The following is a 25179-nucleotide window of genomic DNA, read 5'->3' as shown; positions in this document are numbered from 1 at the left end:
TCTAGGTCGATTACTGGAAATCTCCTGTGAGCAACAATATTGCAAGAATAGTGGGTTGGGAAAGAGAACAGAGATGAATTATCTGATTTTTCCCCCTCTATAATTATTATATAACTCATGAAATAGGCTCCAAAATCAGACCAAACAAGTCTAATTTGTGGGACAGATTCCTTTTGGGATTAAACTGTAGATAGTTTTAAGCTATCTACCACTAATAAACAAGTCTAAATTACAATAAAGTTCGATGAAGATGATTGACTGTGACAGATTGAATAAGTGAAATTTTAAATGTCTGCCTGAAATACACATTTGCAAAAATAAATCTGTCAAGAAAGGAGAAATTAAAAAAAAATCCAAAACATTTAAAAACTGACCCCAAAGAAGAGCTTTGGCAGATCTGCTCACTCTGTGGAAAGAGGATTCACTCAAAACAGCAGTAGTTAAACCCCGCCCCTGAAAAAAAAACCCATTGCATTGACGACTTCCAGTCCAGTGACCTACAGAGATCCAGGCTGGGTTTTGTCTGCAGCTGTCTGTATAGTAGCTGAGGGCAGTGTTAGTCCTTTTTTCTTGTTGTGTTTCTGTTACATACTCATCGCCATCTTGTTGCAAACCCTTTTCTTGTCTGGAAGATTCGCAGGGGATCGGGGGTGGGGGGTGGTTGGATCAGGCATTTTTACTTGGGAGAAGAAAAGGAGAAGGAAACCCCCGTTTTTCAAAAGGTCTCCAGGATTTTGGATCCTCCACTGAAAGGCAACCCAAGAGATGAGCATTGAGACGCTTTTGGAAGCGGCCAGATTTCTGGAATGGCAAGCCCAGCAACAACAGAAAACACGTGGTAAGGGGGGGACAGCATGTAAAATCGGAATTAGAGATGTTTAAAGACACAGGACACCATTTTCCAAAAGCTGGGGAAAAGATAAGTCTTCATTTTTACCGGAGTGCAGCCTCATTTTCAGGCACCCGTCGCTGCACTGGGTGTGAGGCGGGTGGAGGGTACACCTTCCTTTCAAAGCTGATTTTGTAAGAAAAAAGCGTGCTCTCCGGGACAGTGAAAATCAACTGGAGAAATGATTGCAAAGGGGCTTGGAGTTAAACCAGTCTCTCTTTAGCTTTTGGAATCAGCTTCGAACCAGGCATGCCTTTTAATTGAGGTTGGACTTGAGCAGTTAGTAGCGATGTGCTGACACATGCTTGTGGGCGATCGGAGAGCCTTGGCGTCAGGGAGATTAGTTCTCCCTCGCCTTTTTTCCTCTCCCACTTATCCTGATGTACGTACAATGCAGAGACTCTTATTCTTTGAAGGCGAGTCTGCAAAAGGCACTTTTTTCTTTTGCCGAAATGAGGAAAACGATGGCGTTAAAAACAAGAGCAGGGAAAGTCTTGGTGGTGGTGGTCAAAACAAAGCGTTTTTAACACTTATGGTGTGTGTGCGCTAGTGGGTTGTGAGGGGGCAGTTACACACCAGCGTTACCCCAGACGGCCTTCACAGAACCTGCCGGCGATTTGCCTTGCAGTTGAATTCTTACAAGGGTCATCGATGCATTTACCGTGTACATTTTTGTTGGAGGAGGGGGTGTGGGGGATCTCCTGCATTTCAGCTCTTAGGGCGGTGGCAGTACTCCAGCAGAGCTGAGTGAGGGGAGGCTGCTTTTTGCATAATTAAATGACATAGAGTGTCATATGATACACGCCACGCCGCTCCTCCTCCCTCCTTTTTTGTGGGCTCTGCCTTCCTGGGAATTTGCAGAAGGGAACCTGGGCTGTTTTCTCCGCCTTTGTCCCCCACCCAGTGGGGCGGGGAGGTCCGGGCTCTCGTGGTTCCGTCTGCGGGGGAAGGATCCGGGCCAAGGCAAAGGCTGGGCTGTGTCTTTCCTGTCTCATTTGCAATGTAGCATGTTGCTGCCTCGCCGCGTTCCAAACTAGTGAGTTCCACTGGGGGAGGATGACGTGTCACGCTCCGCCCTCTACCACGTGCGCCGCGGACACTCTTTCGGGGGCTCTGCTGGGTTGTTCCGTAGCTGCACTTTCGTTCTCACGACAGTGCGTGCTCGGTTGGGGGAGGGGATCAGAAGCGCAGGGGGGTTAAAGAACAGTTCCAACCCCTTGCACAGTGTTTACTGCCTATCTGCTGGTTCATGTTAAAAGTGCAGTGCTTTCTCAGCGCATTTCTGGAGGCAGGAAAAATCACCCCAAGGAGTTTATAGTTTAAATTGGATTACACATAGGGCAGCAAGGACTATACTTTGGTCTTTTCCCTCCAGCTCATCTCCCTCACAGGCACACGAACGTCTCCATGTGATCTTCATTTTGCTGATAATAACGTGTGCTTATGGTGTGATGATTAATTTCTTATGCTGTGTCATGCATTGTGTTACACAAAGGCAGACTTGACTCCTAAGTGCATCAATCTGATCTATCTATTCCCACTGGCTTGCAGGGAGATGCCTTCAGCGTTTTGATCAATATTAATGGCCGTTTTAAAATCATCTTCTTGTGGCTGATTTTGTGATTTTGTGTGGTATATGTGTACTCTTTGATGGGGATATTTTTGGCAAGGCGGGTGAGGAAATCTCATTCTAGCTGAGCTTTAGACATGGGCCTGCATCCTGACAATTCAGGTTAAAAATGAATTTAGGGTATTCATGATAGTGCGTGCGTGAGGATATGGGTGAGATTATATCACCTGTTTACACTAGTATAGGGTAGGGCATACCCATTTCCAATCTGTCATCCTTTCATCACTTGGTAGCATAGTTGTAGGTCCAGATGGTATTTGTCTGGTAAGAATGCCATATTTCCTATAACAATGAGTGTAACCTTTTCAAAACAAGAAGATCAAGTGTGTGTTAGGTTATCAGTGCATTAGTACAGTGAGTGGGGCTTTCAGTTAATTATATTCAAGCTAATATTGTTGAAAATACTGCAGTCAGATTTTGGGATTCCCCTTTTTATTTATTCATTTTATGTGCGGGTTGTCAAGGTGGCTGCAGCTCTAATGCAGCATTAGCTCAGTGACACTACCTGCTGCAAAAGCAAGAAGGAACCCTTCTTTGTGTGTCATTGCTGTGGGATGCAGTTGAAAATCTATTGTTTCACTGATGAGTCATGCAGGAGATAGTGGATGTGGTGAAGAAAGGCAGCTTGGAGACATGAAAGGGCAGACAGCTTTTGGGTTAACTAAGAAGGAAAAATAGTCAGTGTGGGCTAACATATCTTCTCCCCCTGAGCCAGTGCTAACGTCATTGCTGAGGCTGGGAGTCATACCTGCATCCTGCGTATATTTAAGATGATGGTTTTACAGTCTGCATATTCTACCTTGCTCGATGGTTAGTGTTAATATTCTTTTGCTCATTGGCAAATGCACTCTAGAAATAGAAGAGATTAAATACGTGAGCTGTAGTGGCAGGCTGTGCCGTTCACTGTGCAGACTGCTCCTTGAGAGGATGGTGGTCATTTTTCAGGTGCCAAAAATACATGAGACGGATCTCAGAACAAGCAGCAGTATGTTCCCAGCTGTGGCTGGCAAGGTGAGCTCAACCTGACACATCAAGTGAGGGTCACAAACACACAGGAGCAGGTAGAGGCTGCAGAGAGAGAAGGAACATCAATGACCCAGGTCAGCGAAGCTTGCGTGCAGCTTGTTAACTGCAGGGGATGTTTGTTAAAAACAGGTTTCTTGGCTGAATAGCGCTTGAGGGGAGGCTTGAGCAAGGCGATTTGGCAAATAGTACCCTATTTGAAGGCCTTCCAGGCACAAAGAGTGGCATGGAAATGGCACAAGTTGTCTTCTTGAGTCTGTAAACCCTTCAGGACAGGGAGGGCCTCTGCTTATACAGCCCTTACTGGGTCCTGATCCTGAGTAGGCTCTTCGGGTAGAAATATTTACTACTATTGCTGCAGGGGAGGTATCAACGCTGGCAGAAGGGAGAGGGCATGTGGCCAGGGAGAGTCAATGTGAAAAGATACCACATCAGGGAAATAGGCAGTAACTGTCCAGTGTGCAGCCCTAAAAGAGACCGCGAGTTGCCTGGACTTGGTATGTGGGGCAAGGAGGAAACTGCTGAATGGCTCAGAGGTGGGGGTAGTGACAAAGCTGAAGCGATGGGCAAGACAAAATATTTTGGGCAACTTTGCAATGTTGTGGGGCTGCGAGTGGACGCAGGAAGAGTACTGGCCGGTGCTGCTGGGGTTTGATCCTGTTCTAGCAGAAGCACACGGCCTTGTGGGAAAGCAAAGCTGTGGTGCTGCTGCGGAGGTCCTGCTGCCCACCCCAGACTCACGGCCCATCTCCCTCTCCCTTCGGTTGTGGGAGAGGAAAAGAACTTTCTGCCCTGGCTCCTTGTGCATCCCCCAGCTGTGAAACTGGATGGGAAGAAGCTATTGCTCTCAGAGCCCCTTCTGTCAGAGTTTCCTCTTTTTCGTTTCAGTGAGACTATCATGTGTATAACATGGAGCTGTTCACGTGACAGGCCTAGCAGAGTGGAGATCTGTGTGCTGTTTGCTGCACTGCTCTGGGGAAAGATCCAGAAAGCAGTGAGTGTTTTGCAGCATGAACTGTTGGCTCCTTCTCTAGGCCAGGGGTGAGAGAACTTTTTACATCAGGCCCCACTTTTTCTCCTGTCAGTTAGTCCCTCCGCAGCCCATCTCATGGAATCCAAAGTGGCAGAAAGTACAGACATAGACTGTAAAAACTCAATTGATACGTGTCTTGTACACATGCACAAGAGCGGTAGCGTTTCAGTATTTTTGATGAGACTGATGAGCTTGTAGCTAAGAAGCGGATTGTGCTGCAATTCTCTTCTATGAAATTTCATGCCCCCCCGAGGGGGCCCACCCCCATTTTGCACGCCCCTGCTCGAGGCTCTTGCACAATAGGTCGTTCAATGTAAAGGGGAGGAGGAATTATTTTGGGAAAGGAGAGGGGACGATTGAAGTAAGGCTGGTCCTGTTTTTCAGGATTCCTGTAAAGGTGAAGTGTGGCAGTGGAACTTTTCACATCAGTATTTGTTATCCAGGGTTTCTTACTCTTTGGGACTACATACAGTGTGGGCTATATCTGCTGATACAGAAGTTTGCACAAGTCTTGTATTGAGCCCAGAGGAGCAATGGAGAAACAATGCAGAATGTTGATGCGCTGGTGAGGATACAGTGGCTAGGACACAGTGTATGTTGTCTCAGGAAATCTACAGTTAAAAGACAGGGTGGGGACCCAGGAGACCTGAGTTTGGTACCTGGCTGTGTGACCTGTGCAATATAAGCTTGGCCAATTTACTTTACCTCTGTGTGCTTTGTGTGTGAAATGGGGCTAGCAGTGCTGATACATCTCCCAAGGGTGCTGTGAGGCTTAATTCACTAATATCTTTCAACCGCTTTGAGGTCCCTGGGCAGAGGATTACGAAGTAATATTAAAGCACTTGATCCTTCTTTGACATAAATAAATAACACCAACCCAAGACCAGAGATATCAAGGGGTTTGGGGGACAAATATTAATACAGTGTAAAGCATGTAGCTATCTTTTGGACACAAAATTACAAAGGTACCACCATCACCCCAGCAGTGAGAGGGGAAGAGGCCAGTGGACATCCTACTAGGAGAGGCCCTCAGTTCAAGCACAGTGTGCTGATGATTTCAGCCAGTCCAGAAATCTGGTTTGGCTGAGCACAGTTTGGCTGAGCACTCTAGAGTTCTTTGTATCAGGAAAGGTGTCAGCATGGCCAGTTTTCATTCCATCTAGTGCAGTGCACCCACCTGCCCTGACCTCCACCCACCTGGGCAGGCAGGATGGATTGTTCTTGGCAGCGAGCCAGGACTGAGATGATCTACTTGAAAATAGAGGAAGCTGTAAGATCCACTGAAGGGAGGGTTGGGTTATCTCTGTTGTTTGACTGGTTGGGAGATCAGGCTAGCAGCTTCTGTCACCAGATGTTTTGTTTTTGGGTTTTTTCAGCTTGACTCTGTGGATTGCAACTAGAAGAGTCTCAAACTTTGGGGATTAAAGCAAGGAAGAGCCACTGGGAAAGTTTTATTTGCTAAATAGTAATAAAAATCACATTCTTCAGCAACTCAGAGATGTAGCCATGTTAGACTGTAACTTCACAAACAACAAGCAGTCCTACGGCACCTTAAAGACTAAAAAACTAATTAGATCATGGACATTCATGGGTAAAGCCCACTTCATCAGATGGATTTAGAGTAGACAGACACACTCCATGCTATAGAAAGCCTGGATACTGTATTTCTACTCTAAATCCATCTGCTGAAGTGAGTTTTGCCCATGAAAGCTCATGACCTAAGAAATTTGTTAGTCTCTGAGATTACATTTAAACTGCAGTTGTATCTCGAAATCTAAACATAGACTGAGGTGCCACTGGACTGCTTGTTACTCTTTAGGAAGTCAGATGATCTCTGCAGAGGTGTGAAGGGGACCTCTATCCCCTGTATTCATTGAACAATCACTTACAAAAGCTCTAAAGATTGAAGGAAATGCCAGTAGAATACCAGGCTTGATTAAATGAACTCTGTAGTCTGTGCTGAGATGCCAAATACTATGTTTGTAGGACTGTCATGTCATCAGTTTCACAGCAGAAACAGCTCAAGCTCCTTAGTATCACATCTCTTTTGTTTAACTGTGTGCCTCAGAAGGCTAGTTCATCCTGATCACACATGTGGCTTCCAAATGTTTTGTAAAGCTTCACACAAGTATTTCCAAATAGTTTGTTTCCGTCGAAGTTACGCTCATGCCTTTGGTATTGGCCAGTCTGCCTTTCCTATCAGAGACGCATGGCTTTTTGTTGCTCTTCCAATCTTTCTGATGTGAATTAACAACTAAACCAGGTATGGGGTTGCTTATGTTAACTGGTAACCACTGTGTTCACATCTTTTAGTTCTGTAAGAATCCCTGTAAATCAGGTTATTTACCATGTTGGGTAATTATGTTTATAACACAGTTTGGTCTTGCCTTTGTGGATGAGATAAAATCATGCCATTAGCCACCTTAACATCCCTCAGCAAAGCCAAGCGGTTTCTAACCCAGATGGGAAACTGCTTTGTTGTAAGCTGGTGCCTCCAAATGGTAAACCCTTTGTATATATGGCTTCCTACACTGGAGTTCAAACTTGTTTAAAAATGGTTTTTATTAGAAAAGTGCTTGGGTGCTATGATATTTAAATATGCCTAAAATACATGCTAACAGGGTTTCAAGTAGCAACTTACACAGGACTTAAATGTGTTTGTTAAATGGTATACAACCACAGTATGGCATAGGTAAGGTAGGAACCTCTGGAGTGAATGCCAGTGTGTACAGGATCTAAAAGTTGCATGATGATTGAAATATGTGCCAGGTTTTCAGCCTTTGCTAAGAGATGCACCAGGGTCTGCAAAAGATGGCACAAGTGAGAAACTACCATCCCTATTCAGCGTTGGAGCACAGACTCTCTAAGACACAAGAATAAAATAAGCAGTTTCTGTTTTAGTGGAGGCAACTGTGCATGTATTTGCTCTGTAAATGGACACTTTCCAGAAGTCCCTTGTAAGTTGCGTGGACACATATTCTTCAAGTAACTGCTTCTTTACTAACACTTATTTTTTCTCTTCATCTTTGTTATAGCTGTGTTGCCCTCGGTTATCAGTTGCATGGGCTGGTTTGTTACTGTAGGTTTGCTTGAGATTACTGCATGCCTGTTTTGGGGAAACTGAAGTACAAAGAGGTGGTTGGGCTAATTTTAGAAGTGCTGAGCTCCCACATTCCCCATTGCAGCCATCCGCTGAAAACCAGGCTGTAAGCGACATTGCACGTTGCTGGTAGGCTCAGCATAGAGCTCAAAGGTCTTGGCTGATGGTCTCTCACTCTAACCACTAGCTTTATCACCTTCTTTGTCAGGAAAGTCATGCTGCATGCAACAGCTTGATTCTTTCAAGAGGTTAAACGCTGCTTCTCCAAAGAATATGGTAGGGATTTCATTTTTTAATTCCTTCAGAGGCTTCCAGTTTAGTTGCTTTGGAGCTCAACTGCAGTCAGAGAGGAGGCACGTGTCATAAGGGGCGCCTGACAGGTGGACCTAGCTTGGTTGATGTGAACGCTTTCTTGACTTTTATAAGTTTGCACAGGCCTGCTGAAACCACAGAACAAATTGACAGCAAGCTGGTAACATGGAAGGAATTGTCTCTCACATTGCCAGCCTATTCTGTTCCTTTAGTGCTTGGCTAAAATAGCTGTTGTGTTCACCTTATGTTAAAACTTTGTGATGAATGCAAATCTAATACAGTCTGTGTACAGGTGATCAGGATAGGTGGTATGATGAGAAAAAGAGTATTTCTTGCATAGCTGGTATCTAAATTTTCTCTCAATCTGCTGCTGTCTTCACAAGTCCTTTGTATGCGATATACTAAAAAGAAAGTATTCTGTATGGTTGTCTAAGGGGATGGGATTGTTTAGTGAGCTGAGCAGAAAAGAAACCAGGAACTTCTGGCTGCTTCTCCTAGTTGTGCTGTTGTCTGCTTGTGTGGCCTTGGGAAAGTCATTTAAGTTCCATGGGTAAAGCCCTGACCCCCTGTTGAAGCAAATGGCTTAATTCCCAGCTGACTTCAGTGATGCCAGCTTTTCACCCAATGGGTGCGTCTACACTAGCCGGCTACTTCAAAGTAGCTGGCACAACGTCAAAATAGCACACGTTGCATCTACACGCGCTGTGCACTATTTCGACGTTAGGTGGTAAAATGTCGAAATCGCTATTCCTATCTGAAGATGGGAATAGCGCCCTACTTAGACGTTCAACGTCGAAGTAGGGCGTGTGTCGATGATCTGCGTCCCGCTACATCGAAATAGCAGGGTCCTCCATGACAGCCATCAGCTGAGGGCTTGAGAGACGCTCTGTCCAGTTCCTGCGGGGCTCCGTGGTCTCCGCATGCAGCAGCCCTTAGCCCAGGGCTTCTGGCTGCTGCTGCTGCTGCAGCTGGGCGTCCATGCCGTGTGCACAGGGTCTGCAACCAGTTGTCGGCTCTGTGGACCTCGTGCAGTGCCGGCCAAGTGTGTTTCTGGGAGGGGACCTTAAAGGGAGCGGCTTACTGTTGGAAGGGCTAGTCCAGCCTGTGACCCCGTCCTCAGGCTTTGCTGGCCCCTTATTTCGACGGGGAGCGTTTGTGTGTGTGGACGCTTGGCATTTCCTTCTGGGCAGCTCCTTTTGACATTCCCTCTCGCTACTTCGATGTTGAATGGCGACGGCACCAGCCCTGGAGGATGTGTAGATGATAGGCGTCAAAGTAGCCTATTTCGATGTTCTTACTTTGTAGTGTGCTAGTGTAGACGTAGCCAGTGTGTTTGCTTCTTTATCTGTAAAACATAGGAAACAGTATTTGTCTACTTCACAGGGAGAGCTGTGGCCTTACACTACCTACATTTTGGATGGCCCCTCAAATACATGGAAAGTTATGTACATACTTAGAGAGAGACTTTCAGCTGGCATGAATCTGCATAGCTTTGTTGGGGTCAACAGATCTGATCCTTGGTATTTTATTCATGAGTGTTTGATGGATGCTTATCCTGGGTGGCTATGAAAGACTCAAGGAGGATAAGATACCAGCTGCCTCCAACTTTCCCTCACATATGCATGGCATTTTCATTACACTTCATTGGTGGAGATCTTTTCTGCAAAGTTTGAATCTTGCTGTTCAAGATCTGGGATGCCTCAGAATAAAGTGCGTGTAAGTGCCTGCATAATTCCAGCAGGAACATAGGAATTGTCTTATTAGCAGAGACAAGGAGTCCCTCTAACCCAATATCCTGTGTATTAAACAGTGGTTTGCACTAGCTGTTTCAGAGGAAAGTGTAAGAAATCTTGTTGTGGACAGTTACGCCCATGGGAGAATTTTTCATCTTAACCTTTGACAGAAGGTGGGTTGGTTTGTGCCTTGAGCTATAAAGGTTTCAAGCTCTTCTTTTTGTATGGTGTGTTCATCTATATACTGTCTAATCTCTATTATTTTTAATCTCACAGAACTCTTGGTCTCGGTAATACTTTGTTTCAGTAAATTGCACAAGTTAAGTATGTGTGAATGCAAATGCTGAAGGACTCCCAGACAGTGTCTGTTTAAATAGCAGAAAAGTTTCCTTTCATCAGTTTTCAATTTCTTGCTATCCAGTTCTGTCAGCTGTCCTCCTGCATAGATGTTCCCAGTTTTATGTCTCTAGTCCATTTGTTAGTTTATTTACCTCGGACATGTCCCCTCTGACTTGTCTCTGTCTAAAATAAACAGTCACAATCCCTCTTTGTAGGGACATCTTTCCATGGTTTTCATATTCCTCACCCATTTCTGCACTGTCTCTACTTTCTATGCTCTCCTCTTGGGTTTAAGGGCAAGGAGCAGGGTATTATGTGGTATCCCAGGCCAGGGAGGCTATGGGTCCATATAATGGCATGAAACCTTTGCAGAACATGGGAGATGGGTGATTAATGAGGATTTTTAAGTGAATTAAAAAATCTGTGAGTGTCCAAGTGAAAGTGGGGCAGCTGTCTCTTCTAGTTCTTACTTATCCAGAAAGAGAGAGAGTCTCATCTGGGTGTGACCACAGCTGGCCACTGTATGCTTCCGCTTGTTAGGAAAGATGCCATATTTCTTCTAAAGTTCTAGTTTTATTTTCCCTAGTACCATTTACATGTCCCTGCAAAAACAGCAATAGACTCCCTGTTTCAACATTTGTATCAATCCCAGCAGAGTCCTCAAATCTTTTGGTCTCCCCACCCCTTTTCTGCTTCTCAACTCTGTTTCATCAGACTCCAGAATCCGATTTTAAAAAGCAAAATGTCTATCTGTTGGCACCCCATGAAATCCAAGTAGTGGTGAGAACCTCTTGGAAGGAGTATTTGCTGTGCTTTAGCCTAGCCGTGAGGCGCTCTGTACGGCACAGTTGAAATCATGCTATTAGCATCTGTGTATAAATGCTGTGACTGCTCTTGGCATTCCTGGTTTCCATGGACTCTATGGGGAAGAATTTTCTATGAGTCTGAGAGTTCTCTTATACCAAGGTTATGGACTAACTAGTGGAGGCAGTTTACTGGATTTTGTCCGTGTTATGAAACTGTGCGGTTTAGAGGATAGGAAACCCAAATTCCCTTTGCTAGGCCCAGCACCCTTCAAAAAGGGTTGGAAATGGATGGCTGACTGCCATAGAAAGGGCCATTTGAGTTCACCATCTGTTACAGGATATCTAGGTTTTATCTCTTGGTTCATTCTTACACTAGATATCCATCTGGTTTGTTAAAATTGCCTCTCTGGAACTCTAGGTAGCTTCAGTAGTCTTTACATATACGTGTAAGAATTCATAAGGCTCAAAATTTGGAAGTCTGTCCCATCACTAAACAGCTGAAATCCTCTCTTATCAATGGATTGCCCTCCCCTCGCCCCAGTCTCATTGTGAAAAGCCTAGGAATATATAGGCCTTGCAGTTTTCCCCCAAAGTCAGTAGCTTCAGGCTCTTGCAGCTCATCTGAGGAAGGTATTCTAAAGACCAGGACCCCTTCCTGAAAATATGCTGTTGTTAGCCAGACAGCTTGAAGCGTTCAAACAGATCTGGGCTCTGTTTTGGTTGAGCGTTTTCTCTGAAACTTAACACTGGCCTCGTTGGCCATGGAATCAGGGCTAGTAGTCTGCTTGCAACAATGGGCCAGAAGTTGAACTGTGACCTGGAGTGAGCTCTTGTCTCCTCCCCATGGAACTCACTTAATATAATCCTAGTATATAAGGCTGACAAGTGTTGAGCTTGCCTGGACCACTGATGCAATACACTATGGAGGTAAAGAGTTGCAGTGAAGCTACTTATTGTGCCACAAGAGGATATGGCCTTGTTTTGGTAAGCAAATGCCTTGACAGGCCACCCTGTGTCACACCAGTTTCTTAGGAACAACAGCAGAAAAAAAAAACCCTTGCAAGACAGCGAGTGCTGAAGTTCTTGTGAACTCAGTGGCAATGTGGATGCTCGTTGCACTACAGGAGTCCTTGATTTCTATAGCTGTGAAGGCTGATGACTCCAATGCCTTGTGTGTCATCCTTTGATAAGCAAGTGTCTTTACAGCCTTAGCTACTTCTCATTTATGAATATTAGAGTGGGCTTTTGAAAAGGACTTCGTATGTAACCACTGACTTCAGTAGAAGTAGAAATATCCTAGTGCTAACTGCTTTTGAAAATCCCACTCTGACAGCCTTTGGCCAGTAAGTTGAGGTGTACAGCACATCTGTTATTGGAATCTAAGAAAATTTTTATTGCATACTTTGTATTTAGTGTTGCATAAACTAATGCCAAACAAATAGACCATTTAAAGAGAATGAATAGACACAACAGTGCCATGACACAGTGTGACTCTGAGTATGTCACTTCGCCTGTCTGTGGCTTACCTTCCTTCTAGTATATCTGGAATGAAAATAGTAATTCACTCCCGACAGGAGCATTACATTTTCTTTTGAAGTATGTTTTATGAAAGTAAGCACCAATTTACATTTACATGTATCTGACCTGCATATTTAAATAGTTCCTAGTTCTACTCGGTTCCTCCGGACTTTCTGATAGATCTCAACACATCCCGGTGTGCAGTCTACAGTCCTCATGTAAGTGTTTGCTTAGAAAGCCTGGGACTGGATTCCGGTAATCATGCAAAGTTCCTTCTTTCTGTGGGGTCTTGCGTGCAAAACATTCAGATGGTAGGTAGGTACTTAAAAGAAGAAATTGTTCGGATATTCTTCCAAAAAAAGCAGCTGTTGCCCAAAGAAAAAAAAATAAAACATCCTATTGAGAAACAACTCTTGGGACTGTACTCATCAGGGCCCATCATGTGATGCAGTGCGGCAGTAGTGGTTGTTCTGTCTGCTGAAGCTGTTCTGCATTTTCACATCTGGAGTCTGGGTAAGCTTTGTACTTTCCTGCTGATTTCAGACAGCCAAAGCCTTGGTGCGCTCCAGGGAATAATAAACCTGGTCTTTCCTTTGCTTTGTTTTCCTTGAGTGTTTTTCTCTGGCAGGTAGGCACCAACATGTAAATAGGACAAAACAAAACAAAACAAAATAAACAAAGCCAAAACAGAACATCTCACCCCAAAACGGGAGAATAATGTACAAACCTCTACATTTGCTGTGATGAAACTGCCAGTATCAGAGATCTGATGGAACAAGGGTCCTAAAGCTTTCTGAGTCCAGATGGAGATCACCAGAAAGCCATTTCGAGAGACAAAGATGCACAAGTACAAATGTTCTTAGGGATGAGTTCTCTCTGTCTTCCGGAAGCCAGGTGTGATGCTGTATCTTGAGTTCTTTCCAGCAGTGCCTGGCCAGTAACCCCATATGTTACCCGGGAGAACCAGCCTAAATGAGTGTGCTCTCTTCCCTGGGGCCATCCTGTGTACTGTTAAATTCAGGTCCTGTCCACTAACAGGAAATTCAGAAACTGACAATCTATACCTGGGGTTGGCAAATGCCTGTTAAATGGCTTAATTACCACTTGAATGGTTCTTTCACAGGTTCAGTGTTCTGCTAACACCTCTGACGGGCTTTTTCACTTTCAAGTTAACTAGAACCTGTCCAAAGGAAGCAGGCCTCAGAACAGGGATAGGACGAGGCTAGCGGGTGGACATAATACCCAGTGGTGCCCCAAATTTTCAGGTGCCTGACGCATATTCTGCAGAGTCCGTGGGAGAATAAGGTTAGACTATTTTCCCTTGTACCTAGGCTTAATCTGTGTTGTCATCTGAGCCACCCACCATCCTTGATTTTTAATTTGAAGGCCCTACATGCCACCAGGAATGAGATTACATCAGCTGGCTGTGTGCATCTTAAACCCCTAAAAAATGGAAAGTCTGTGCCCCTTTCTCTCAGCTAGTACCTTGCGGGATTGTGCAGGCATTTCCTTCTCTTCGTTTAGGTTGGGTTATGACTATTGCTTGCTTTTTCGATAATTTCAAATAAGCATGTCCTAGTGAACCCGCCAATAGCCTGCATTAGTTAATGCTGCAGAAGGCCTATCTATGCAGTCTGATTTGACTTGCTTCCACAGATGTGCCTGTATTTCTTCTGACTGAGGGAAAAGTCTCAAACTTTTTGGCGCTAATAGTGCCTGGTGATCAATCTTCTGCCCCTGAATTGCTGATAGCAGCCAGTACCTCAGTGTGGGAAAGGATGGCTCTGGGGGTGGGCCTGAGTTAGACATACCTGCCCTTCCTACATCCACAAATCCAAGCCCCAGCAGGTTTTGATATCATCCTTTAGGGCAGGTCTATACTTACTTGGAGATCATTGTTGCAGTAATTGATCTCCTGGAGGTTGATTTAGCAAGTCTAGTAAAGACCCCTTAAATCAACTGCTGATCATGCTCTTGTCAACTCTGGCACTCTACCAGAACAAGAAGCGTAAGGGGAGACCCTGCAATAACTTGATGAAAGGATGACAGTCCTGAAACAAAGAAATTTCAAAAATCAAATGGAGAGAGAAATCTCTGAGCTGCAATTTATTTGCAAATTTGACTCCATTAACCAAGGATTAAACAGAGACTAGAAGTGGCTCGCAGCTTACAAAGGCAGTTTCTCTGCCCTGGGTGTTAAGATCTCCCCATTAGACTCTGACAAAGGCTCACATCCCCCTGTCTGATCTGACTTGTTTTTTCCTCTTTTGATAAGTGCTATTGATACTGGGACATTTCCCCCTTGCTGAATAGACCTTGTCAGCTCTGGCCCTCCCTTTTACTGGGACCCCACTCTTTAAATAACCCTCTGAACCCCCCCGCATTCATGCATCTGAAGAAGCGGATCTTTGCCCACGAAAGCTTATGCTCCAAAATATCTGTTAGTCTATAAGGTGCCACAAGACTTCTTGTTCTCGAAGCTACAGACAAACACGGCTCCCTCTCTGATACTTGATCAAAGGCACATTGACTCATATAGCTGGAGTTGCATACTTAGGTGGACGCTGCCCTGTAGAGTAGATCTGCCCTTAGAGATTGGTGTGTCTGAGTACAGGGCTAGGAGCCAAAATCTCTTGACTTCAAGTCACTGCTCTGCTGCTGACTCCTTCTATGGCTTTGGGAAGGGGCTAATTTTTGGCTGCCTTTCTCATAGGTCAGGCAGCCTTGACTCCCACCTGAAAATTCTCTGGGGTTGAGTTACTGTGGTGGCAAACAGCAGTGACCTGATCCTGCCTCTACCTATTCCCTAGAAACAAACCACAATGCTTCAACAAAAGGCTTTCTGCTAGTGTCCCGGGTGGGAGATGTTATCATGGATGGGTAGTAAACCAAAGCTCTGTCCCTTTGGCACTGACATCAAAGACACCAGGTTACATTCATAAGAATAGTAATTTGTCTGAGTCCTTTTTCCAGTATTTCAGCTTTCCCCCACTTTAGAGGGGGATGCCTGTCGGTGACACTGACAGGGAAATAGCCGTGTTAGTCTGTATTCTGTCAACGCAAAACAGCAGTCATGCAGCACTTTAAAGACTAATAAAATAATTTGTTTGGTGATGAGCTTTCATGGGACAGACCCACATTGAGAGTAAGAAGTGGGTCTATCCCATGAAAGCTTGTCACCTAATAAATTATTTTGTTAGTCTTTAAAGTGCTACAGGACTGCTTTTTGTTTTGTCAGTGACCGGTGAAACATTTTACTATCCTTTTTGATGAAAAACCATCTTAGAAATACAGAGCTATTGGCCATGGAATTTATTGTAACTTAAATAATACAGTATTAGTAGCTACATCTCGATGTGGGAAGAGAACAGAGCTTCTTGATAGCTGCCTGGAATTTGAATGAAGTCCTTGGATCAGCAACAACTTGGGAAACGATGGAGAAGCAGCAGCTGGAACTTATCCTGTGGGCACATTTTTGTCATGTTAATCAGGACCCAGCCCAACACTGTGGATATCCATCAAACCACATCAAACTAGGAAAGGGTTGATATGTTGGAGAGGGTTCAGAGAAGAGCCATGAGAGAGATTAAAGGATTAGAAAGCTGGCTTTAGAGAGAGACTCAGAAGGCTTAATCTATTTAACTGCAAAGAGGAGGTTCCAGGGTGACTTGATCAAGATCTCAAAGTATCTTTATGGGGAACAAGTATTTGATAATGGACTTCTCAGTTTAGCAGAAGAAGATACCTAAATGTTTGGAATTCAATCTGGGAATAGGAAATAAGGTGTACATTTTTAACAGTGAGGGTAATTAACCCTTGGAACAATTTATCAGGATCATGGTGTATTCTCCATCACTAACAATTCTTGAATCAAGAGTGGGTATTTTTCTAAAATGTATGCTGTAGGAATTATTGTGAGGAAGTTTATGGTTGTATTGTACCAGAGGTGTGTCTAGATCACAGTGTTTCCTTTTGGTCTTGGAATCTGTGAACCTCTGACTACAGAGACAAATAATGGATGCTATGGAGCAGATGAGGGGAAGATGCTTGCATCTCTTATAGAGAAAGGAATGAGCTGTGTAAGCCCCAGAGCCAGGAGAGTATTATAAATAAACCAGAACCCCATGTATTCAAGGTGTGCCTTGAGTGTGGCAGGTGCTGAGTGCGCTCACCTCATGCTATGTATGTTGTGTATGGAGAATGTAGTTTGTGAGGATTGTGCCTTTATGCATTCTGCATAAAAATGATCGTAGGTGAAAGGTCTGTAGGAACATTTAAAGGGAAATTGAACCATGAGGCATGTAGTTCTATCCCAGTGTGTCTTGCCCCTGCACCTGGCTTCTTGGACGTTCCTTTCCATTAGAACCAATGCCTCCAGCCAGGACCAGATTTAGTATTTTGCTCTGATACAATGAAAGATTTTTTTTTGAGGTGGCATTCTCCTCATTGCTCACAAATTTCTCCATTTGCTTTCCAAAAAGTATCCCACTTTCAGCTTGTCACCTAGAGAGGATCTGTCTTAGGTTAGATTTGGTGCTCTCCTGAAACTGGGATATTTTTCCTCCCACATGAATTAGGCTCTTCAGTGCCTGGGATTGAGGGTTTGAGAATCCTAAGAGCTGCCTCTGTATAATCAGGTGAGGGTATCCTGCCTTTCCTAGGGTGGTGGACTTGACTATCTAATAGTACTTAGCTCACATTTCATCCATCAGTTTTAAAGTGTTGTCAAAGAGGAAGATAAATATTGTCTAGAGAGGTTGTGGAATCTCCATCACTGGAGATATTTAAGAGCTGGTTAGACAGACACCTACCATGGTGGGCTAGGGACTCTAGATGGTGCTTGGTCCTGCCCTGAGGGCAGGGGACTGGACTTGATGACCTCTTAAGGTTCCTGCCAGTTCTGGTGTTTTATGAGTATTGACCCCATGTCACTGATGGGAAACTGAGGCTGGGAGAGGTGGAGTGGTTTTGGCAAGGTCACATAACAGGTCAAAGGGTCAGAATCTAGGTTTCTTGATTCTCACTTCTGTGGAAAACAAAGGGGTTGGGATCAAGTCGGGTTGGAAAAGGACAGCTCTCTTGGGTGTGGTTTGAGTCAGGTGGACCTGAGTCCAGGATAGGTTTAAAGACTAGGTCCAAGCAGAGCTCTAGTCCAATTCACTGTAGTAGATGCTGACTTAATAGTCTCATTACTGTGATCCATCTGCATTTGGGAGATGGGTGGGGCAGCAGGTGAGCTTACAGCTAAGCAGAAGTGTACTTGGTGGGAATGGGACGGAGGAGTTGGTCACTTTTATCTGAACTACTAAAACAGGAATTCATACTTCATTCCATCTTGTATTTACATCTGACTCCAGGCCCACACCTGTGCCACTGTTCACTTCCTAGCTACTTTTGGGTCAAGATCACTTCTTGAGGGCAGGGTTGGCTTTCACCATCATTGTGCATGTTTTTGTCATCCGTTTGTCATCGTCTCAGTCCCTCTCCCCATAATCCAGGGTCTGCAAAAGCAGAAAAGAGGCTTCACACTGCCAAGAGTAGTTTATTTGTAATGGCCTAGTCCTGCCATTTTTCAAATGCAACCTAGCGTGGTTTTGGTGGATTACAAGAATGAGGACATGAGAAGCTCCATGAGTATTATTTATTTTGCAATAGTAATATTGTGCTGCTTTTGAAGTCTAAGACTGTACTAGGGGTGGGAAAAAAAAAAGAACAGCTTCCTCCTCATCCCATTTTTGTCAAAGCCTGTCCTCTTTTCCTATTCCTAACTGGGGGACTCCCACCAGGGCTACATCTACACGAGCCCCAAACTTCGAAATGGCCACGCAAATGGCCATTTCGAAGTTTACTAATGAAGCGCTGAAATGCATATTCAGCGCTTCATTAGCATGCGGGCGGCCACGGCACTTCGAAATTGACGCGGCTCGCCGCCGCGCGTCTCGTCCAGACGGGGCTCCTTTTCAAAAGGAGCTCATGGGAATAAGGGGACTACGAAGTAGGCGGGGTCCTTTCGAAAAGGAGCCCCGTCTGGATGAGATGCGCGGCGGCAAGCTGCGTCAACTTCGAAGTGCTGCTGCTGCCCGCATGCTAATGAAGCGTTGAATATGCATTTCAGCGCTTCATTAGTAAACTTCGAAATGGCCATTTGCATGGCCATTTCAAAGTTTGGGGCTCGTGTAGACACGGCCCAGAAGATCAAATCAAAGCATGTGTTTGTTTTAGAACTCCATTGTTTGTAGCTATAATGTCCCACCCCAATTTTGTAAGCAAACTTCAGCAGCATGGTCTTGTCCTTCAGACAGCTGGTTAGTGCTTCAGCCGACTTGGAATGCTGGGTGAGGTGAGGTATGCTGTGACATTTAGTTCGCACTGCACTGAAATATGAATGACAAAATGCACCAGCATTGCTGCTCTTCAAAAGCTAAAATCCATTTCTAGTACAGCTCAAAGGGCTTCATCTGTTGTTTTCCACACTCCTACCTCATGAAGCAACCACACTGAAGGGAAAGGAATCCCGTGTTTAACAAAGTTATTTCACTGGTAATTCAAGATACACTGCTTGCCTTTCTAGGGAGGGGCCTGTTTGCATACAAAAACACAAAACAGAGCAGGATCTCCAGTTAACTGTAAAAGGATGCAAGTATAATAGAAGTAGCCGTGTTAGTCTGTATCCACAAAAACAACAAGAAGTCCTGTGGCACCTTATAGACTAACAGACTTTTTGGAGCAGAGGCTTTCGTGGCCAAAGATCACTTAGTCAGTAAAAGGAGAGATTTTCTAAGGCATGCAGGGAAGTTAGTACCCAATCCCCATTAAAATCCAATGGGCTTTCATGTTTAGAAAAGCCCAGCTCTAATTCCCTTAAATTCTTTTGGAAATTCTAGCCAATAGGCACATAAGTGGATATGAACGACAAGATTAACAGCATGGAATAAATATCCCAATGAAGATTTATTCAGAGGTTAAGAAAAAAAGAGTTAACACTAGGTACTGATTCCCCCACTAATTTAAACTCGTGTTAATCAGGAGTAATTACATTGATGACCCTGATGTAAAATTGGTGTGCGATCAGCGAGAACTTCTGTGTGGCATGTACAAGTTACTACAGTAACTTTCAAATGTTCCCAGTTACTTGAAGTATTAAATGGTTCAAATATACACTGAAATGTGCTAGTATGTTGGACCTAGTTCTCCTCACATTGACTCCAGGGGAGTTCTGATTTACACTAAGAAAATTAGGTCCCATTCATGACTGCATGTAGAGTTATGGAATGTTATCTCTCAGTATTGCAGCACAAGCATAAAGCATACATATAGCAGGGATGGCTGATTTAGCTATTTGCATGTGAATTGTGAATGCTGATGGTCTTTCCAGTTGGGAACACTAACTATTATTCTCTAGCAAATGTGTTTTTTTGGAAGGCCGCAGCCTGCTCCTTCAATGAACTGCATTCTTGACAAGGGCAGCTCTTGGCAAGTGGTAGCAGGAGGCATATGTAACTCTGTCCACTGAACTAGTACTTGTAATCACAGCTTGAGAAAATTTCCAGGCCAGCTGAAGGGCAGGCGTTAGACTTAAACCCAGCAGATTATTAGATAACAGAGTTATCACTGTGACACTGTGTACTTCTGAACCAATGAGGCCTTAAAATAGCACCAGTTCACTGGTCAGAGAATGTTAACCCTGCCTCCTATATCCTCCTCATGTGACATGATTTGCTGTCTCTTCTGTTTCTGTTGCCGCTCGGCTTCTGTCCTCCTCCTTTATTATGTGTAGCCACTCCAATTGGGTTGGCAGCTGGGCTAAAATCTTCAGCCCAAGGGACTGAAATCTTTCCACAGAACATAGGCAGATTGAGCAGTGGCAGTGAAAATTTTGCAGTTCCACCATGCCTCCTTAGTGGCCTAGAGAGACCCCTAGGGATCTGAGGGGAGTTCAGTGGTCATGGTCCACTCAGACCTTGCCATCTGTTCTGGGTACTTGACAACAGGGTGACAGTTCTGAGGATGAATTTTGGGATGTTGACCCCTATTCAGCAGTCTGTGTGGACCAGAAATACCAGTGACTTGCAGGTGTCATAACCATTGTGTGTGATCTGTGTATTGGATTATTAGACCTTGCAGATGAACAAAACCTTTGTAAGTAAGTGTGGACTGTAATATATTCAGTATAGTGTGTCATTTGTTTCTGTACTAGTGCATATGATGGAGATGGGAAAAACTTGCCAGAGATCACCCAAGTTATTTCCTACAGACTGCTAAAGAGCTGTCAAGGACTTCTTAAAAGCATAGAATCTTTGAAGTATAGAATGGGAAGGAACTTCAAGAGGTCTCCTCCAGTGATCTGCAACCAGTGTGCCATGGCACACTGGTGTGCCGCAAAACGACACAGTGGGTCTTGGAGCCATGTGCCAGGAGTGTCATCCGCCCCTCTGCGCACACGCCCCACCACTTGGTGGGAGAAGCAGGTGGTGGCAGCAATGGCTCTGGGATGGCAACAGCGGTGGCAGCAGCTCTGGTGAGTTGCTGACATCGAGTTAGAGTAGGGTGGCGCAGGAGGGTTGGGTTATTGTGGGGAGTTGGGTGTGCTTGGTTCTGGAGGAGGATTGGGTGAGAGTGGGGGGCTGGGGCTGGGTTATATATATTGAGTGTGTTGTGAAATTATAACGAGTACTGAAATATGACACAAGGTGTTGCTGAGGCCTGATCTAGTCCATCCTCTTACAATAAGGTATTTGACCTGGCATTATAACCTCTAGTGATGGGTCTTCCACATCCTCCCTAGGCAAACGTTTGCAGTGCTTAGAAATCCTCCAAGTTCATTCTTCCTAATACCTCACCTGAATCTCCCTTGCTGCAAACCATGCTGATTTCTTCTTATCCTACCTCCAGTGGCTGTGGAGAATGATTGATCACCAATGTCATCACAACAGCGTTTTACATATTTGAAGACTGTTATCTCTAAAGTAAACATGATCATTTCTTTCAGCCTTTCCTCACAGAGCATGTTTTCTAACTCTCATCACCTTTGTTGCTCTCTTCTGGACTCTGTCCAGTTTACTCACCGCTTCCTCAGAGTGCAGTGCCTAGAACTGGACATAATACGCCAGCTGATGCCTCGGCAGTTGGGCACAAGGATAAAACTGAGGAGGAGGTCTCAGTGGAGAGTTCCCTATGGTATGATGGATCTTACAGAATCTGCTTCCCAGAGCTATATCCGGTGTAAGTGAGAGGTATCTTGGACGCACTTTTGTCCTTTGCATTTTCTGGAGCAAATGCCAGTTCAATTTCAGGTCATTGGTCTCTTGAGCCGTGTCTACACGTGCACGCTACTTCGAAGTAGCGGCACTAACTTCGAAATAGCGCCCGTCACAGCTACACGTGTTGGGCGCTATTTCGATGTTAACATCGATGTTAGGCGGCGAGACGTCGAAGCCGCTAACCCCATGAGGGGATGGGAATAGCGCCCTACTTCGATGTTCAACGTCGAAGTAGGGACCGTGTAGTCGTTGCACGTCCCTCAACATCGAAATTGTGGGGTCCTCCATGGCGCCATCAGCTGGGGGGTTGAGAGACGCTGTCTCTCCAGCCCGTGCGGGGCTCTATGGTCACCGTGTACAGCAGCCCCTAGCCCAGGGCTTCTGGCTGCTGCTGCTGCAGCGGGGGATTCATGCTGCATGCACAGGGTCTGCAACTCGTTGTCGGCTCTGTGTATCTTGTGCTGTTTAGTGCAAGTGTGTCTGGGAGGGGCCCTTTAAGGGAGCGGCTGGCTGTTGAGTCCGCCCTGTGACCCTGTCTGCAGCTGTGCCTGGCACCCTTATTTCGATGTGTGCTACTTTGGCATGTAGACGTTCCCTCGCTGCGCCTATTTCGATGTGGTGCTGCTTAACGTCGATGTTGAACATCGACGTTGCCAGCCCTGGAGGACATGTAGACGTTATTCATCGAAATAGCCTATTTTGATGTCTCCACATCAAAATAGGCTACTTCGAAGTAGGCTTCACGTGTAGACGTAGCCTTGGAGTCAGATCGGGTCTAAATCATCCTTGAAATGAATCTTGTAGCACAAGGGATCCCAGCATTTGTGATGCCAAAGGCCCAATCAGCAGCCTGATGGCTGTACCTGCTTGCGGCTGCATTTGCATACACATTTCTAAGCTTGAGTACATGCCTGCAAGGTTACTGTCTATACTCTTATCTTCCTGGGTGAATTAAAATTGTTCACTGCATTATTTTCACTTAACAGCACTGATATGTAAATTGATTAGCAGTTGTCTTCACTTTGAGGCCGAAGGGGCCATACTCTGGGATCTTGCACATCTGGGATCTTCTCTTGACTTAAATACCAGGAGTCAGGACAGACATTCATTCATCACTGACATCATTTGAATTGACACAGGGAGAAATTTGGTTTCAGGGTTTACCAGGCTTAACCAACAGGAGTTTCTGCTTTCACACCCCTGTAAGACCAGAATTTAACTTCTTCTATTCATCACAGGCAGTAAAAACTGGCACCAGTGTCAGACAGTGGTGACATACTCCTTGCCTCTGTGAGCACAACTGCCCAGCAGCTTGGACGCTGGAGAGCCTGCTCAAACATTCAGAGAGAACACAGTTAGTCATCGGGTCACCCGGATCAAATTTCTTCTTGTTTTCTGTGCCAGGGCCAACCTGTTGGTTCTGGCAGCAAACCAGGCAGCAAATTGGAGCAAAAGAATCCCAGACAAAGGGCTTTTATTTATTAGTTCTTAATGTTGTTCGGTTTAAGTGAATCAGTCTGAAATGGGTAGAAATTCAGGTTTAAGATCATTTCCACCTGTGGATTGATTCCTGCTGCGGGGCTTTTGTCCTTGCATCTTGCTTTAAAAAATACAGTAATAATATCCTTTTCCCACTACGGCTTATAGTAGAGGCCAGAATCAAACCAGACACTCCATTCCAAACCCCGCTTCCCCAGGTTTTGAGGATGTCCACATCCCAGTTTTACCACCAGCCTTGATCTCTGTAACATGCTGGATCCAATGCTGTACACGAATGTGCTTGGAGCTTGGGAATGTCCAGATTCAAGCTGTGGGGTGTCACATGCTTCCCTTCCACAGTGCCTGTGTCTCAGGGAGAGTTTGAAACCTAGTCCTTGTCTGAACCTGATCCAGATCTTACCGTCAGCTTTCCTACATGTGGGAGTGCTTTGAACCAAGTCCCTAACCCAGTGTGGTTGGGTTTATGCTTTGCTTGCTACTGCAGCTGAGAAATGAACCAGGATTTTCAAGGTTTATAGGAAGCAGCTATAATGGAGGAGTAAGAAGAAAGCTTCTCTCCCTTCTCTGCCTCAGTAGCAGGAACCCCACTGAGCTGCCCTCAGTTGGAATTTGCTCTTTGCATATTTTACACTGTCTGCTGCAGTTCCTCTTCCTTCTGAGTTGTGTGTCCCCTCCCTGATGTGCCCTGGGCCAAAGTCTGCTTTCAGTGATGCTACTGCAAGCCGAGTTGATTCCATTCAGGTCTGTGCCAGTTTATCTGAGCACAGAATTGGGCCTGAATAGTTTTCTGTGAGTAGCTTGGTAGTAGGAGGAATACCCTGTATTGTATCAGACAGTGAGCAGGCATGTTGGAATGGGACAGAAGTTATTGAAGAACATGAAAGAACATTTTATTCCCTGGCCCCCACCCCCAAGTGATTTAACTAATGCAAAAAGCTTTAGTTTTCGATGGAGAAAAACAGCTATAAGGTGGAACTGGGTATTCAGCTGTGTACACATGAAAAGGATTGTGTAGCTGTGTGTGGTGGAAGATTGCTTGTTTTTTTGTGTTTGTGGGAGGGTGAGGTTTGATTTTGTTTAACTTTTACTTAGCTATTATTTCCCTAGGGGAATAACTTAATCAGTGGTGTTTGTGTTTCTCCTGCAAAAGGAAAACCCCAGTTAAATGTAGGTTGTTGTGGGTTTCTGTTTATTTGTTTAATTTGATTACTCTGGCAGTGTGCATGAGTCCTTCCCCTCCCACGCACCTGCAGTGCACCCTGCTCTGGTCAAGCCCTGTGGGGCCAGGAGCAGACCCCTACCTGCAATCAACTGTTAACCTCCCTAGGCAGTAGGAGTCATCAAAGAACTAAGTGGACAACAAAGGAGCTGCATTACATTTTCAGTAAAGTTAGTGAGGTAGTGTAGGTATTTTTCTAGTGGATGAAAACCAGTATTGGGTATCTTAGGTTCTTTTACTAGCTCAAGACCACATTTTGCTCTGTTTTACAATCTGCAGTAGGTAGTGTTTCAGTGGAGTTACTCTGGATTTACCTCAGCGGTACAATTTTATTTACATTGGGGTAGCCTAGAGCTACCTAACCTAGAGTGGAGAGCAGGGACCATTGTGGTAGGCTCTCTACACGCAGATAGTGAGAGATGGTGCCTATCTAAGCAGGGATCCAGACATCTTGCTCAAGCTCATACAGCTGATCACTGCTGGAGCCAGGAACAGAACCCAGATTTCTGACTCCTACTCCAGGGTCTTTGCTGTTGGACCACACTGCTTGTGTTGTACAGATGTTATCACCTCTAGCTTCAGGAGGTGAAGAGGCCAACCCTACTAGAATGAGCAAGTGCTGAAATTCCACTTGCTCAAAATCCTGGCTTTCTGGTATTGTGAGTCTCCTTTATTTCTGTCCTGTTTTGATGCTGCTGTTTAGGGGAACGAGGTGAAAAAATGGAGGTACTGGTGTGCAGTGTAAATATCGTCATTGGGTCAGACACCTGACGTTCACACAAGGCCTCATGCTTCGGAGTACAAGATAACCAGTAGT

The 25179-nt window shown here is 45.0% G+C and overlaps 1 protein-coding gene across 2 annotated transcripts in view; it reads left to right on the top strand.

Annotated features, from left to right (window-relative positions):
- The first annotated feature begins 603 nt into the window (after positions 1-603).
- Positions 604-25179, top strand: part of MNT (MAX network transcriptional repressor) — an 88223-nt gene continuing 63647 nt past the window's right edge. For both annotated transcript variants that reach the window (XM_075013901.1, XM_075013900.1), the window contains exon 1: positions 604-838. In XM_075013901.1, coding sequence (XP_074870002.1) covers positions 766-838 — 73 coding nt within the window. In that variant the 5' untranslated portion in view covers positions 604-765. The remainder of the gene's footprint in view (positions 839-25179) is intronic.

The sequence above is a fragment of the Carettochelys insculpta genome, chromosome 19 (genome assembly GCF_033958435.1).
Source record: "Carettochelys insculpta isolate YL-2023 chromosome 19, ASM3395843v1, whole genome shotgun sequence".
Taxonomy (NCBI): Eukaryota; Metazoa; Chordata; order Testudines; family Carettochelyidae; genus Carettochelys; species Carettochelys insculpta.
The sequence above is the reverse complement of the archived record's forward strand: the minus strand, read 5'-3'. Positions and strand labels throughout refer to the sequence as shown.